At 46.5% G+C, this 17,333-nt stretch overlaps 1 protein-coding gene across 5 annotated transcripts in view; it reads right to left on the reverse strand.

The window, feature by feature from the left end:
* TJP2 (tight junction protein 2) overlaps window positions 1-17,333 on the reverse strand; it is a 145,769-nt gene that overhangs the window by 88,357 nt on the left and 40,079 nt on the right. The window contains exon 1 of one of the 5 annotated variants that reach the window (XM_047830284.1): window positions 6,193-6,476. The exons of 1 other annotated variant lie outside the window; for it this stretch is intronic. In XM_047830284.1, coding sequence (XP_047686240.1) covers window positions 6,193-6,252 — 60 coding nt within the window. In that variant the 5' untranslated portion in view covers window positions 6,253-6,476. Of the gene's footprint in view, window positions 1-6,192; window positions 6,483-17,333 lie in introns of those variants that run through there. 3 more of the 5 variants (XM_047830285.1, XM_047830283.1, XM_047830289.1) reach the window with 3 other exon arrangements.

The following is a 17,333-nucleotide window of genomic DNA, read 5'->3' on the forward strand; positions in this document are numbered from 1 at the left end:
GGCTCTCAACAAATGGTTCTCAACAAAGCCATATCCGGAACATTATTTCCTCCTCAGAGGAACAAAGGTCTTAGAAGCTACAGGTCCTAGGGGCACCTGGGTGGTTCAGTCAGTTAAGTGTCCAACTCTTGATTTCGGCTCAGGTCACAATTCATGAGATCGAGCTCAGCATCGGGCTCCACGCTAATAGGGAGGAAGCCTGATAGGGATTCTCTTTCTCCTTCTCTGCCCCTCCACCCCCCAAAATAAATAAATAAACTTTTAAAAAAAGTTACACGTCCTAAAAAAGTTCTTTTACTAGAAAACATTATTTCTCCTGTTCACCTTCAACTCAAATGGCAAAATCTAGAGTATCTGCAGTGTTCTCTCATCTCTACCAAAGGTTTTCTTTAATACAATGGCAAAGATACAGCTGGACTTTAATCATTATCTGTTAATTACAGCCTAGTAACTGTTACTTACCAGGAACTATCCCCATAATTCTCTCACAATGTATTATACATCTTCCTCCAAATGCCTTTGACTTGTCACTAACTATAAATATATAACTATATATTTAGTCTCATATGGGGTGTCCATCAGATGAGGCATACTATAATTAAGCTTTCAAAAGATGATGCCATCTTTTTCTTGTGAACATAATGTATATATTTCATATGGCTGATTAAAGTCTACAATAGAAAATAATAATTGCCCTATTAATTCTAAGGTCTGACTTTACATATGCATAGAGGTAAAATTTAGAAAACTGCATTCAAGGATGTGACATGAGATCTTTGTCATGATTAATGGTGTAACTTGAAATCTGTCAGTTCAGCTTCCTAAAACACAAATACTTTGGGCACCTGGGTGGCTCAGTTGGTTGAGTGTCTGACTCTTGGTTTTGGCTCAGGTCATGATCTGTGGTTCATGAGTTGAAGCCCCATGTCGGACTCTGTACTATCTCTCTCTCTCTCTCTCTCTCCCTTTCCTTCTCTCTCTGAAAATAAACTTTACAACATATATTTTATTCACAAAAGATCTGTGAATTGTATGCTGTCACCACTACTAGTATTCCTCCCACACATACGCAATGTTGGGGAAAGAGAAACAGAAACACTGTAATCCATGACTATTCTAATTAGGCTAAATATTAGCCTGAAAGTTAAAATAAATATTCATTATGGTAAAAATGTATATTGCTACGGTCTAAAATGTATAAGGTACGGGCAGGAGTGCCTGGCTGACTCAGTCGGTAGAGCCTAGGACTCTCGATCTTGGGGTCAGGAGGTTGAGCCTCACGTCGTACAGGACTGGGTAGTTTACTTAAAAATGTAGAAGGCGTATAAGTGATTAAGAAAGGCTGCATTATATTTTTAAGGTTAAAGACCTGACCTGATTTAACTGTAACCATCTGGCAGAGGCACTCAACAAATATCTGCACGGATTTAAAATGACTGAAGTACAAGTTACTAATTGAAGGCTTAGAATTTCGCGTAAAAGGCGTGCACGCACACACACAATTAAGGATTTTGGTGACTGAAACAAAGTGTTTTCTATTCTGGTTTTATTTACCTACTATGACCATGAACTTCAATTGCTCCTTTCTCTAGGTCAAAGCAGGGTTACTTTTTTTTTTTTTTTTTAACCTCAAGACTTCTAATTCCTACTACAATCCTTGTTAAAGCCTATTTTACAGACCAACATAGGCTACATTTTTTAAAAATTAAGTGCATTTGGGGCACCTGGTTGGCTCAGTCGCTAAAGCGTGCATGCAACTCTTGACCTCAGGGTTGTGAGCTTGAGCCCCATGTGGGGTGTAGAGATTGCTTTAAAAAAAACAATCTTTAAAAAAATAAAATGAAATAAAATAAAATAAATGCATTTACATGTGAGGCTATTTGGTCCTCTCCCTTCTTCAGCAAGATGCACTGCATAGCAGAGGGTGCCCCCTGCAGTACCTAAGTTTTTCCTCCATTCTTTCACAAAAGTCACACCACAGACCTTAAAGTGTTCAGAAGGGCTTGTGGGGAGCAGAGAAAGGAATGAGAATCAAGCAAGATATCAGAGAGCTTCACAAATATACTGTCTGCAATAAAAAAGAGCCGGGTAGGCAAGAGCAAGATGTACATGTAAGACATAAAACCTGTCAAATTCAACTTTCCTGGCTTTTCTGGGTCATTCTGTGTCTGACATTCCTGAAGGTGTGGTCAAGGTATACTCAGCTCTCCATAACTAAATGTCACACTCATATTTTAAGCAGTATTTCCCAAGACTCGGATTTCAAGGGCTATATTCACAATTTTTACCTTATTCTCATACCATTCATCCCAAGAATTTATTATTCTTACATCAAACCTGTTGCTTTCCTTCGTAGTTTTGCCTCATTCTTTTTTTCATAAAATTTTTTTTAAAGTTTATTTATTGGAGAGAGACAGAGATAGCATGAGTGAGGGAGGGGCAGAGAGAGAGGGAGACAGAGAATCCCAAACAGGCTCTGCACTGCCAGCTTGGAGTCCGACGTAGGTAGGGCTCGAACTCACGAAACCTTGAGACTGTGACCTGGGCCGAAAACCAAGAATCGGGCGCTTCACCCACTGAGCCACCCAGGCACCCCTTTGCCTCATTCTAAATAAACAATCTGTCCACGAAATCAGTGAGTTTGGTAACTGGCTTTAGAGTGTTGGTCTTGAAGTACAATATCCATGCAGAGTCACTAAAAAATAACGGGTCGCCTCTAAGTCTGTCTGTGTAGCACACTTTAGAAAACAGTTTGCGGAACAGCAAACCAGGACAGAAAAAGAATGCTTAATTAACATATCAGGTATTTTTTCCCCGACAACAGTCTGGTCTTTCTTCTGAGCTCCCAGTTACCAGGCTGAAGAACCTCTGGGTGCAGTGGCCAGCTAGAAGAGAAAAGCTCTAAGCCCCTTACAAACAGAATGAGACTGTCACCATCAGGGGAAGGCCTAAGCGGAGCTGCCTGGGCTCCAGAAGTGAGAAGCCAAGGGCATTTCCCAGGCACCTTCAAACCTGGGACTCGCTGTTGCCACCACACGTTAGCACTGAGCGCCTGAACGTTTCTTTCCACTGCTGATACGTGGTCTTTAAAAAAAAAAAAAAAAAAATAGGAATGGTAACACCCCCTTAGACCCTTATACATTTGGTAGCTATAAGGGCTTCTGCCAACAAGGGTCACGGTGAAAATTCCTGTGGGGGTGAGGAGGCCCTAAAATAGTTTTATGGAAGGTTTCTTTTATAACCTCAATAAGTTCACACAAACTTTGAAGTTTTTAACCACTTAAATAGGTGTTCAATCTGATCTCTGGGTCTGTTTCTGATACCCCGACCCTTGGACTTAGGATCAAGAAACTAACTTCGTAAAATACCCGAGATGATCATTTTACATCCCCGTCTCTATCCCCTCCCCCACACCCTCCTACATTACTACACCCCAAATCCCCTGCAATGGAAAACGCCTTTTCAACAGCAAGGCTGGCTAGTCCGAGGCCATCTGGCCAGCAATTGTTGGCTCCCTGATTACTACTCAGAATCTAATCAATGAGGCATTTTACAGGGAGTCAGCTCTCAACGTAGATAAATTAATCCATAGCCACAACTCCTAAATGGGATTTGTTTTAGAGATTAAGCAAGGAATTCCCCGATGGCTCATATTCTTGGTGGACGTATGCTGAAAGTTTCAGCAGTGATTACTAACCCTTCCTCTTAACTCCACCCCCGCCACCCACTCTTTGTGCCACTCCTGGACCAAATCTGCATGACTTTTTAAACTACAGAACTTACTCCAGCCCACAGGAGGAGAGTGGCCCTGCCTAGTTTCAAGAATTTTACCTGTCTCTTAAAAAGAATACCTTCAGAAGAGAAACCCTTTCTAAATTGAAGTCCCTGCAGGGATTTCTTTTTTTTTTTTTTTCATCTCCCTTGCATTCTCAGGCACTTCTGCAAAAGATAAATGGCTGGCTATAACCTTTTGTCGGATGTAGAAAGAATTAGATCAAAAGTTAAACAAATGGAGACATAAGTCCTTGCAAATGGAATTCCCCAGGGGGGCGATATTAAAATTCATTGGTCTTAAGCCTTTGGGAGCCTCAAAAAATAGTAATACTCCCAGTGTAGGGTGGGGGGAGTGAAGTGTTTACTGAGAAACTGGTTCACTTCTTTGTAGGGAAAATCAAGTCACTGATCCATTAGGGATTTCTAGGACTTTCCCCGCCCCCCCCCCCAAGTCTTTTACTGGCATTCAAGGCCTTTCAAGAGTGTAAGCAACTCTTTCTCTTTCCCTCAGCTCCTGCCTAGACACCGACATGGTAACCCCTACCTGTACTTCTAGATCCTACCTCCCAGGACCCAGCACCTGTCTTGGTTCATATCACTAGCTACCGCTTCCCTGGCACCCACCTCATGTCCGGCACCTTCCATCATTTCAGGCAGTCCTCACATAACCCTACGAGGTGGGCGTGTTATCAGCCCCCTCTTCTTCACTGGCTTACACTGTGGGGTATCTGTTCGAATGCGGCCCTTTCTTCCCAAAAAGAATCCCTAAAGGGAGGGTGTGTAAGGCAATCGCACCCTGCCTGTATTTCTGTACTGCAGAGTGCGCACCTGTATGGCACGCTCCCCCCTCAGCCCCAGGTATCCCAGCAGAGTCTGCGGAGTTCACAATACCCTACAATTTTCAGATGTAACAGACTCTGAAGGCAGAAACGGAGTCTTGCTCATCTTGTACCCCTTGCAGGGACCGCCACAGGCAGGTGCTCGTTATTAGCGGTGTGGTCACAAAAAAGTTACAGCAGCCACGGCAAGGAAAGAAATCCCCCTTCCTCTATCTCTGATAGCAGCTCTGAAAGAGCTCAAGAAACAGCTCCAAAGCCCCCGCTGCCTAAGTAAAGCACCCCTTCTCACATCTCCCAGAGAAGGAGAAGCTACAGCATCCCATCCATATTTCTAACTGGAATATTTCTAATCATTCTTAATTATCTGCATGCTTCCCCGACAAGACAGCAACAGGGGCATGCTCTTCCCACTTGTAGTCCCCACACTGGAGTGAAGTTGTTCATGAAACTTTATTGAAGAGTCAGATTTCATTCTCAGGCAGGTACAAATGCAACTAGTCTAAAGCATCTCCTTCCCAGGTGTGGGTGATGTTACCCCCCCCCCCCCACCACACACACACACACACACACACACACCCTCTCAGTCTCTCCCCCCAACCATTCTGCCAAAGCAGGACTGATTCTCTGGCAAGGATTATCAGCACACCCCCAGCACAGGCCACCAAAAGATCTGAGGCCGAGGGCCTCCTGCCCCCTCTGCTAGGATCCCCCAAGCTGAGGGAGGGAGTGTGGAGTCACAGGGCAGTTTCTCCGACGGGGTGAGTCTCCGCTGGGAACTGCAGGGAAACCACAACCATTTATTACTCAGGCCAGACAGCTGCCAGGGAAGCGGCGCTGCCTAAGAACTTAAACTAAAATAGAGGTGGGAGGCTGTATTCCATTACTAAGCCCTGGAGTATTCGCTCCCAAGTTCGTCCACATTTCCAGAATGTTAAAACCCTGCAGTCAAAACCCTGATTATTTATAAACTACTGTGCAGAAGCGGAAACCTGACAAATGAAGACATAAAAAGCAAGGGAATGGTGACAGGTAAGATAATACCAGAGCAGAAAGCATTCATCACCCCCTTGTTGTGGCTTCCTCCAAAACCCCATCTCCATTCCCCACTGAAAACAACTTTTACTTATTACCGCGGCAGCTGATTAAAAAGGAAAATGAGGCTCCCGGTCTCCAAAGAGTTGTCAAGTTTGTCTCACAGGCACATGCCTGTAAGTTTGCATCAAGTAGGTGTGGTAGGAAAGAGAAGGAAGACACAAAGGCATACGGCAGGCTACACAACAGGCAGGACGAGATGCCTTCAAGGTACCAGAGATCCAGGACAGAGTTCAGGACCGTGTCCCCTACCCTCCCTGACGACTTAATCTCAAACCCAAGTGACTTCAGAGAGGAGAGAAAAGGATTAAGGAGCCCTGGAGGCCATGAGCCACCACCCGGTCGGGTGAAATCTACCCGTGCCCCCCGCCCCACTTTCAGGTGGGAGAGTAGCAGCTGCCCACCGCGCAACAGGAAGCCCACCACGCGCTCTACGCTCATCCCCCGAGAGTCTTCTCCCAACCGAGCAGACTCGAAGGGCACTTACACGGAGCCAACCTGACAGCTCCCGCCGGGGTGGAAACCCGCGATCCCCTCGCACCGGCATCTCGGGCGCAAATCCCGCCTGGGCTCCGCTCCTCGCGAGGTCCGCGCAGCAGATCAGTCCTCGGACCCGAAACCGGGGCTGCGGGAGGGCCGGCCCGCAGGGCCCACCCCTTTGTCCCGCCTCCCGCCGCCCGCCCCCCGCCGGAGCGCAGCGCCTCCGCGCCGGCGGCCGGACCCGGGAAACTCTCAAATGGGCCGCTACCACCCCCGCGCGGCCGGGGGGATAGAGCACGCCGAGACCAACCCGCGAGGCCTCCGCGGCTGGCCGCTTCGAGAGCGACTTCCGGCGGGGGGGGCAGCAGGGGGGCGGGGACGGCGACGGCAGGGGGATCCCCCCCCCCCAGGGCCCGAGCGTCCCGCGGGCCCCACGCCCTACCCTACCCCCCCTCCGGACGGCGCGATGGTTCGCTCCGCGGCGCGCACTAGGCCGGCAGGTCGGGCTCCGGGCGCGCGCCGGGAAGCGCTGGGAGCTCCGAGCGCAGGAGCCAGCGTGGGGACTGGCCCGTCTGTCCTGGGGCGCTTCCTTTGAGGTCGCGTGCGCATCCGGTACGAACACATTTTGGAGAGGTTTGCAGCGCCTCTTTTGCTCTCTTCCGAAGGGAAGAAGAGGGGAAACCCCAAAGTTGTCTGTCCTGCCTAGAGGCCTGCCCAGCCAGCCGACACGTACACGGCATTGTAGCCCACGTGTCTCAGCTCAACAACTGACTACCGGAATTCCGAGGGTATTGGGATGTTCGTGTTAAATAAAACTTGACTTTGGAGGAAAATATACCCCAGTTTATCTCTTTTCTATCACATTTCCAACAGCTCCAGTAAAAACATTGCAACGCCTCTCGCATCGTCATCTTTTAAAAGACTACCAGTAAGTCACAGATGCTTATCCAAGCAGGATTTATCAGTACATTTACTCGTTTTAGAGTCTCCTATGTACGAAGAACTGCACAAGAGAAGTAAAAGCTTCCTTATTTTAGAGGCATGTAAATTATTCGGAGACTCGAAACAGGTACACTGATTAAAAGCATAATTTGGGGTTTGAAATTTAAGGGAACCACGCTGTAAAAGAAAAAAAGTGTGGGCCACCTCGCTCTTCCCTTAAAATTACTTTCCCTTAAGGCAAAACTCGGCCGAGGCTCACAAGTAGAAGGTGAAAGGTAGAATGTCCTATCTGACCCGCTGACGAGATGCAGAAGCTAGGCTCTCTCCCCGAAAGGTTGCTTCACTTCCTGCCTAATCAAAACAAGTTTGGCAGTTTATGTGGAAAAACAAGCCCAGCAGATGCCTCTCTGAAAGTGTGAGGCTTCTGGCCTCCTTTGGAGTAGAGCTAAGTGCATGCTTCTGGATTAAAAAGCATCGTGAGTGACGTTTCTCACTTGCCTACAAGTCTCCAGACTCAGACGTTGGGGTTGTGTTTCCGGTGTAAGGTGTTACTCCCCCGACCTAAGCTCTGATTTAAAAAATGTTTCCCAAATTAGGTAGTGCGAACAAATAATAACAATGATAGCGTTTGTGAACTGGTCACACCTTAGTAATGTGAGCTGATTCATTAGCATTTAAAAAGGAAGAAAGGAATCCACAGTGTAGTACTTAACATCTGCAGAACTATTTCCTTTTTCTCTCTAGAGCTGCACTGCCCAATATAACCACTTCTCACATGTGGGTATTCAATACATTTTAAATTAACTAAAATTAGGGATTTAGGATTTAAAAGCTTCCAGGGGCGCCTGGGTGGCTCAGTTGGCGGAGCATCAGACTTTGGCTCGGGTCGTGATCAAACGGTTCATGGGTTCGAGCCCCCACAGTGGGCTTTCTGTTGACAGCTGGAGGCTGGTTCCGATTCTTTGTCTCCCTCTCTCTCTCTGCCTCTCCTCTGCTCACACTCTCTCCCTCTCAAAAATAAATAAACATTAAACAATGTTTTAATAAAATAACAAACATTAAAGAAAAGGAAGATTTCAGACGAATGTGTCACATGAGTCACATTTCCAGTGCTCAGTAGCCCCTTGCAGCTAATGGCTACCATAATGGACGGTGCTGATACAGAATATTTCTACCATTGCAGAAAGTTCTATTGGTATACACTGCTCCAAATAATGAAATAGTCTTATACTAGAAATACTATTCTTCTGACACAATGCCTGACATAGAGGAACAATAAATAGTTGTTGAAAGGCATGATTCAGTGAGCACACTAGCATTGCTGGTGGCAGTTATACATAAATAGAACTTTTTGGAGAAGCAATTAATAGGACATAATTTTTCACATGTGGGTTGCACATTCGAACCCCACTCCGAGAATTTGTTTCTCCAAAGAACTTCTATCAAGCCAGACCCCCTGATAAAAAACTAAGCTCTCTTTCACCTTGGGGAGCTCAGTCCATTACAGCAGACGACCAGTAAATAATAAGAAACTGCAAAAGCACTGAGCTTTCCTGGAAAGCTCGGGGTAGTCTGGGGACTTCTGGGAGGGCTTCTGCACCCAGACTAGGGGGATGGGGTTCAGGGAAGGCTTTACAGACAAGAAGACACTTACAGGAATGAGTTTGTGAGACAAAAAGGGGAAAGCTTTCTAGGTGAAGGGAATAAATACAAGTGGAGAAACAAGGAATGAAGAGACCACAGACGTGCCCTTCAGTGCCAGGAGGTGAGGTTGCCCAGGCAAGCAGGGGCTGTATCCTACTGTTGAACACAGTAGGAGTGGGATTAGCTTTGGCATTTTGTAAAGATCCTTGGGTCAGCTTCTGGAGGACGATGAATCTGGCAGGTGGGATTGGGGGAGGGGGAGAGGGGGAGGGGGGAGGTGTGTCAGTAAGAATGAGAAGACCAGCAAAAAATGCATTTCTGTGGAAATGCAGGTGAGAGATGACAGGGCTATCGGGTTGGGCAGCGTTAGACAAAAAAGGGCCAATTCTAGAGAAATTAAGGCAGTGTAATCAGCAGGCAGGTTGACTGATTAGATATGATGTAAGAAAGAGGGAAGTGACTCTAAGGTGACTCTCAGGTTTCTGGCTTAACGAAGTAGATGATGATATCTCTACCAACATAGAGAATGCAGGAATGGGAGCAGGTCTTGGGAGGGGCTGGAGGAAATATAGTGACTTTAGTTAAGGACTGATTGAGCTTCACGGGCTAAGGGTCATCCAGGTGGAGATGTTCAAGTATCTGCGATGTACTAGGCATTGGGTATTTTTGGGTAGAGGGCTCTGGGATGGAGGAAGAGATTTGCAGATCGTCAATGTATCAAGAAAGCTGAAGTCAGGTGAGGAAGTGAGACTGAATATTCAGAGACACTGTGTAGATTGAGGCAACAGAGGATTAAAGATAGGACCCATCCAGCCTGTTTTCATAATAACCTTTACTGTGACAGGCAAAAAAAAAAAAAAAAAAAAAAAAACCACCCAGACTAGGACCCATATCTGGGAATGCCAATATTTAGGGGGCAAACTCAAGTCCCCAGAGCAAAGGCCAAAAAGGAACTGTCGGAAAGGTAAGAAAAACCTCTCTGGAACAATGTCCACAAAGTCAAAGGAAGAATGAATTTCAAGAAGGGGAAAATCGCCAACAACACGCCACCAGTGTGGAGGTCAGTTAAGATGAGAACGGAAGATGCTCACCACGAACAGGACAAGTGCCCATCCTGACCAGAGCTGTTTCAAGGGGAAGATGAGACTGGAATTCGACTCCAGTGGCTGACTGGGAGGTAAGGCACTTCACTGGATCCCAACTGATTACAACAAAGGCTGGAAACCACCAGTGTCCAATCACAGAGGGCTGTTAATGACAGCAGATCAACTGAATTGGCACATGAAGCTATCATTTAAAATTATAGCAAGTCTATCCAGCAACAAGGAGAATAATGATATAATCACCAATGAAAAAGAACACAGACGTTATCTATCCTATGATGGCAATGAAGAAGTTATGAAAACATATAAACAAACTGGAAAGCAAATGGGAACGTGATTTGATGACAGGATAGGGCTGTGTGCATTTCTCTTTTTAAATTGTAGTTATTGTTTGTGCCATGTTTGTGTAATGGACAATTTTTCAGTACTTTTCAGGATGCATTACTGTGTATAAAATCTTTGTAACAAGTTGGTCAGAAGACCTCGAATTAATGTGAAAAACACTTTTAATCAGATTTCTTCAAGAATATTACAATTTGGATATATATACACATATATATGTACATATACACACATACATAAAGACACACACATATACATGTATATATATATATATATATATATATGTTTTTACATATATATTTGCAATATAGTTATAAAGTATCATTAAGGGATCTGACATAAAAAGTTTACAGGTTGGGGCACCTGGGTAGCTCAGTTGGTTAAGTGTCCAACTTCGGCTCAGGTCATGATCTCATGGTTTGAGTTCAAGCCCCCACTGGGCTCTGTGCTAACAGCACAGAGTCTACTTTGGATTCTCTCTCTCCCTCCCCACACTCTCTCTCCACCCCTCCCCTGCTTGCTCTCGTACTCTCTCTCTTAAAAATAAAATAAATAAACATTTGAAAAGTTTCCAGGTTAACTGAACAATTTAATTGGCTTGTATGCAGAATGGCAGACTGGAATCATAGAGACACTTCCTTGCAACAAACATTTCCTGAAGTCCCCCCACCCGTGTGCCCTGGGGTAGATACAGAGAAGATACAGATGATATATACTGGGGGCGGGGAGTGGGGGTGCTCACAGTGTGATCAAGACAAAACCAAGTAAACAAATGATGACAAGGCGGGAGAGTTGCTCAAGTACGGAATGACTAACACGCGGAGGTAGCAGTTAAAACTCTGCCCGAGGGAGGGGCACCTTTTGGGAGAACAGGCCTGGCCTTCCCTTACCTCCCCTGTCGTGGCCTCGTCTCTGCTGGCTTCCCCCACTCTTCTCAGTGCAAACAGCCATCCCAGTAACCTCCCATGTTCACGTGAAGGACTCCTTCCATCAGCATCCCCCACAACCCCTAAAACAGCATCCAGGAGAGAGGCATCGAAAGTTCTGCTCTGCCCTTTATGCCTTTACTTTTACTTATTTAATATCACTCTTGCTCACTCTCAAAGTCTGTTAAAAATTACTCTTCCTTTTTTTGCGGGGGGGAGGGAGGGTCGGGCGACAAGCTACCTAGGTTTCCCAAATCCTAAGTTTCTAGTTAAAGCCCTGATACCTATGTACGGAACTGCTTCTAGTCCCATATCGTCCTGCATGACCCCTCAAGCCCCACAGAAACACAGACTTTTGATTGAGACGCTCCTCATTGTAATCTATGATGGTTCTAGAAATATGATACAATGGAACAAACTTGACTCTAAGTGTAATGGTCATAGGTTTACACACATTGCAGAGAGAGTAAATTATTTTCTTTTTTTCTTTTAATTTTTTTCAACGTTTTTATTTATTTTTGGGACAGAGAGAGACAGAGCATGAACGGGGGAGGGGCAGAGAGAGAGGGAGACACAGAATCGGAAACAGGCTCCAGGCTCCGAGCCATCAGCCCAGAGCCTGACGCCGGGCTCGAACTCACGGACCACGAGATCGTGACCTGGCTGAAGTCGGACGCTCAACCGACTGCGCCACCCAGGCACCCCAGAGAGTAAATTATTTTCAAGCTAGCCTTTAGCACTTAGAATCCTGCAAACAGGGGAGTGCGTTATAAACCACTAGAAAAACCCCCAGGTTCACCTCAGCCTTTGGGGCAACTCAAGACTCTTGCTTTATGTTTAAAAGTATTGTGTTTCTAATTTCCTGCCAAGTACTGCAGACTCCCTGTCTCCAGGATTGTTCCCATACCTTAATATTATATAGGAAGAGCAGAAAGCTGCCTCCAGTTTGCCACTTTCCTAAACATCCAGACTTCTACATGTTAGTGTCCCAAAGGTCACTGCCAATTTTTACATAGACATTCTTCTGTTCAGGAAATGGTAATTACATTGTTCCATAATTAAGAAAACTATTTTCGGGGGGCTCCTGGGTGGCTCAGTCAGTTAAGCGCCCGACTTCAGCTCAGGTCATGATTTCGCGGTCCGTGAGTTCAAGCCCCACGTAGGGCTCTGTGCTGACAGCTCAGAGCCTGGAGCCTGTTGCGGATTCTGTGTCTCCTTCTCTCTCTGACCCTCCCCTGTTCATGCTCTGTCTCTCTCTGTCCCAAAAATAAATAAATGTTAAAAAAAATTTAAAAAAGAAAATAATTTCGGTTTTGTTCATTTTTTTTCTTAGACCAGTGAGTTTTGGCAAAATAAATAATAATAATAATTAATAATAATAATAAGATGCCAATTATAAAGCATTCAAAACAGTTCAGAAAAGCACAAATAAATGTAAAAATCATCTAAAATCCTAATAACCAGCTTCAAAATTAGGTGGCCATTCCAGACATATGCACAGATACAGATAAAGAGCTAGTTAGGAGACTACGCCCAGAGACCAGAAAAATTTAAACAAAAATTAGTCTTACTACAGTGCTATTTTAATTGAAAAATAGTAAGTAAAATTCTATTTGATATTGACAGAAAAAGAAAATTGAATAAAACAAAAGAACCCTCATGAACACAAACTAAGTTATTTCTTCAACATGATATTTATCCCCAAAAGATCATCTAGAGAGAAAAGATTAACTCCCCCCCACCCCGCCAAAATCTTCAGCAGTGAGTTTCCAAAGACACTTCTAAAACATGAAGACATTAGCATTTTATTTATGAAAAATCACGTGTTTCAGTTTTAGAAAGTTTCTCTTCCTCCAGGACTCGCCTCTTTGCTGTCTCCCTGCATCCAATCCCCAGTCCATCCTCCCCAAGCAGCCAGAATGATCTTTTCATGAGACAAATCAGATCTCGTAACTCTGTGCTTTTAAACCGATGCAGACTTCTTGCCGTGGCCTCGTTATGGGCTGAATGTTTGTGTCTCCCTCAGCCCCCCAAAGGGGCTGAAGCCCTAACCCCCAATGTGGTGGTATCTGGAGATGGGCCTTTGGGAGGGAATAGGTTTAGATTAGGTCATGAGAGTAGGGCCCTCACGATGGGATTTGTGGTCTTACAAGAGGAAGAGAGAGATCCCTCTCCAGGCTCATGTTCTTAGGAAAGACCATGTGAGGACACACGGAGAAGGCAGCTATCTACAAGGCAGGAGGAGGGCCCCCACCAGGAACCAAATCTGTCAGCATCTTGATCTCGGACTTTGTGGTCCCCTGAACTGTGAGAAGTAAATGTCTGTTGTTCAAACCACCCAGTCCATGGCATTTTGCTCTAGAGCCCAAGCTGGCTAAGACAGCCTCCAAGTCTACTGCCTCCTCCAAACCCAGCTCATCCTGCTCTCTCCCAAGCTCAGGTTCCGGAGCCACACTGGCCTTTCTTTGTTACTCTTGAGACCCTGCCAGGCGCATTTCTGCCCCAGAGCCTTTGTTTGAGCTTCTCTGCCTGGACCACAGAGCCAGCTTCTGCTTAGATTTCTCTTTCTCTCTAGAGCAGGAAGCATCCCTTGAAGTGGCAACCAGGAAGTGATGCCCTCGGGAGAGAGTCAAGTTTAAGTCAAAGCAGGGACATAGAGTCCAGCTGAGTGCTTTGCTTATGGCAAAGCAAGCATTTCAGAGAGCAGAGTGCAGGGGTATGAAAAGGTGGGGGCGGTGGGTGGTCTCCCTGGCTAAGGGAAGCTGAGGGAGGACCCTAGTATCCACAACTCTCCCTTCTTAACTTTATTATTATTATTACTCTTGGTAACACATTGGCAGGGATGCTGTTATTACCACAATGAAAGGATGTCAGAGTGAGCGCAGAAGTGATGAAAACATCAGTCAGTCTAACAGGAGAGAAAGTTCTCTCGGTTCTCAGTGGATGGTGGCTTTCAATTCACTCTCTCCTCTTTCTGCCATTGGCACAAATCCCAACCCCCAGCGTCTTGCTCCCGGTGTGAGACCCCGGCAGTGATTCTCACATGCTGGGGTCAGCCGGCCACAACACGGACAGAAGAATTTGCTGTGCACCTCAGAGTCAGCTGAGGGCTGGCTGGATGAGGTGTCTGGGGAGGCCGGGGCCTGCTGCTGGGGGAGGGCTGGTGGACCTCGTGGTGCCAGGCTGCCCACGTGCAGGCTCCTAGGACACTCAAGGGGATGGTCCGAGCATGCTGAGGCCAACAGGCAAGGTCAAAGTGTGCTCAGCCTGATGGACAGGGGATTGGGACAGAGCATAATCCAGCTGTGAGCCTGGAGATCCTAGAAGCACCTTCCGAGTCACAGTTTGGTGTAGACAGGCCCTTCCGGGAAGCGAGCTCTGCACTGGAGAGAGTCCTCCCTGGCGGGGTGCCCTGGGGCCCCCTGCTCACGCTGCTGGGTATACAAAATCCACACTCTTTTCAGGGACAGATGCCACTTAGTAACCCTCTATTTAAAACCAGCAACAGGGCGCCTGGGTGGCTCGGTGGGTTGAGCATCCGACTTCGGCTCAGGTGGTGCGTTCAAGCCGAATCAGGCTCTGTGCTGACAGCTCGGAGCCTGGAGCCTGCTTCAGATCCTGTGTCTCCCTCCCTCTCTGCCCTCTCCTGCTCATGCTCTGTCTCTCTCTCTCTCAAAATTAAATAAACATTGAAAAACAAAACCCAACAAACAGCAACAACGAGATGTGCCTGGCTGGCTCAATCAGTAGAGCTGAGCAGCTCTTGATCTTGGGGCTGTGAGTTCAAGCCCCACGTTGGGGGGATACAGAGATTACTTCAAAATAAAATCTTAAGACAACACCACCAACAACAAACAAAGCGTGATAAACAAAGGTTGATTCCAGGCGTATTACGTGCCAAAACTCTTCCAAACTCTGCTGTAACTCATTTCACGCAGAGCCGCACAGCGCCCGTGAATCTTTGGTATATTTGGTATTACTGCTGTGCTTCAGGGGTGAGGAAACTGAACTTCCGAGGGGGGAATACAGCTGCCGCCTGAATTTCTCGTCCGGTAGAAGGCAGGGAGGCTCCAGGGGCAGGTCTGTGAGAGTGAAGCTCATCCTCACGACTGCTCTCCGGCCGCCACGTTCACTGTCAACCGCAGACAGACGACTGCACAGGTCAGGGGCTTGTTGTTGCTACTGTGGTTTTCTCGAACAGAACTCAGGAGGGTTTCTGCCCAACGGAGTGCTGGGGGATCATGTTTGTGAAACTCTTGCTGCACCACTTTAAAAGGTAAATGCCACAGCTCTCTCCTCCAGCCATCCAAGGTGCAGAAAGGAAAGAAGGCCCGGGGGGAAGAAGGTGGCCAATCCCCTGCTTGAGAAAAAGCCCAAGAATTCTGGCATCGGACAAGACATCCAGCCCAAAAGGGACCTCTCCCGCTTTGTCAAATGGCCCCACGACATCAGGCTGCAGCGGCAAAGGGCTCTTCTCTATAAATGTGTAATGCTGCCCCCCCCGCCCCGCCCCTGAGATTAACCGTGGACCGCCAAACACCTGCTCAGCTGCTTAAGCTGGCCCCCAAGTACAGACCAGAGACAAAGCAAGAGAAGAAGCAGATTGTTGATCCAGGCTAAGGAGAAAGCTGCCAGCAAAGGGGATGTCCCCACTAAGAGGCCACCTGTCCCCACCTCAGTGGAAAACAAGAAGGTTCGGCTGGTAGTGATTGCACATGCTGTGTTTCCCAATGAGCAGGCATCTCCCTGCCCACCTGGTGTCGTAAGATGGGGGCTCCCTGCTGCATCACCAAGGGGAAGGCCAGGCTGGGCGTCTGGTCCACGGGAAGACCTGCACCGCTGTCACCTCCATACTAGGTGCTCCGGCTGAGCTAGTGGAAGCCATCAGGACCAATTACGATGACAGAAACGATGGGATCTGCTGCCACTGGGGAGGCAACGTCCTGGGTCCTAAATCGGTGGCTCATATTTATTACCAAGCTGGAAAAGGCAAAAGCCAAAGAACCGGGCCCCAATCCGGGCTGAGTGCACGCTGTTAAACTCTCTGTACATAGAACTAATAAAAAGTTCTCTTTCAAAAAAAAAAAGTAAATGCCATCTGACTCCAGCCACCGGTTAGTTAATGAGACTCCTTGATGCAAATGCGATCTGACATCTAACTGAACTTCAGAGCACCCACTCCCTAAACAAGTGCTTTGAGAAAAAAACACTTCAATATGTTAAAAATTGGACTAAATAAAAAGGCTCTCATCTCACAGGTAAGGAGGGAATCTGAGGTGAGAGAGGCCCCAGGGACCATCGCATGAGACACAGGTCTTCCCGGGAGCCAGAGGAGCCTCTGGCAACACGTGAATTGCTTTAAGAAATTATCACCAGAACCTTCTAGTCCTAAGAATTCAGGATCCCCTATCAGCACAGATTAAAGTAGCTGAAGAGTCTCCTAGATTTTCAAAGACTTCTCAGATCTGAAAGGGGCCTTTAGAAAAACACTGGGAGCAGACAGTTTTCCAGGCCAGTCACAAAGAGCATGGGCCTCTGGAACAAAGGAAGCAGGGCCTGGGAAAGGCACTTCCAAGGAGGCATTGTTCAATCATACTCGAAGACCTGGCTCGCAATATTTATGCTCCTATGGGACTTCTGCTAAATTTCCCTGATGCCCAGAATTACCTGAGGCATCCCAGTCCCTCCCTGAGATGCTGGGGGTAGGGTTGGTGTGTGAGAAGGGGCAGGGGATTGGTTGTTTTGAGCATGCACCCTCCTCCCCAACCAAATGAGTCTCCTTACCAGGGAGGTCTGGGAAATTCTGCCAAAGGAACATTGTTTCAATGCTTGGACACAAGACAGGACGACCACAATTTTGAAAGCAGGTAAAACATTCAAACGGCAAGAAAATCATCATCTCTATTTGCAAACTTTTGTCTTTGGTTTGCAAAGGAAAAGATCTGGTCCCATCATTCTTTTTGTTATATTTCTTTACATATATATTTGCATATACATCTCTCATTTGTATTTCAGTTATTTTTATATACATGGTACTTGTTTATTTACCCAAACCATACAGTAGATCATAAAAAAAAGTAGCAAAATATAACTAAATTGTTGCCATCCAGAGAGCAAACTACTGTTAGTAACTGTGTGAGTATTCTTCCAGGTACCTGTATGCAGGTAAGCATATAGATATCATATATAAC

This window comes from Prionailurus viverrinus, chromosome D4 (assembly GCF_022837055.1).
Source record: "Prionailurus viverrinus isolate Anna chromosome D4, UM_Priviv_1.0, whole genome shotgun sequence".
Taxonomy (NCBI): domain Eukaryota; kingdom Metazoa; phylum Chordata; class Mammalia; order Carnivora; family Felidae; genus Prionailurus; species Prionailurus viverrinus.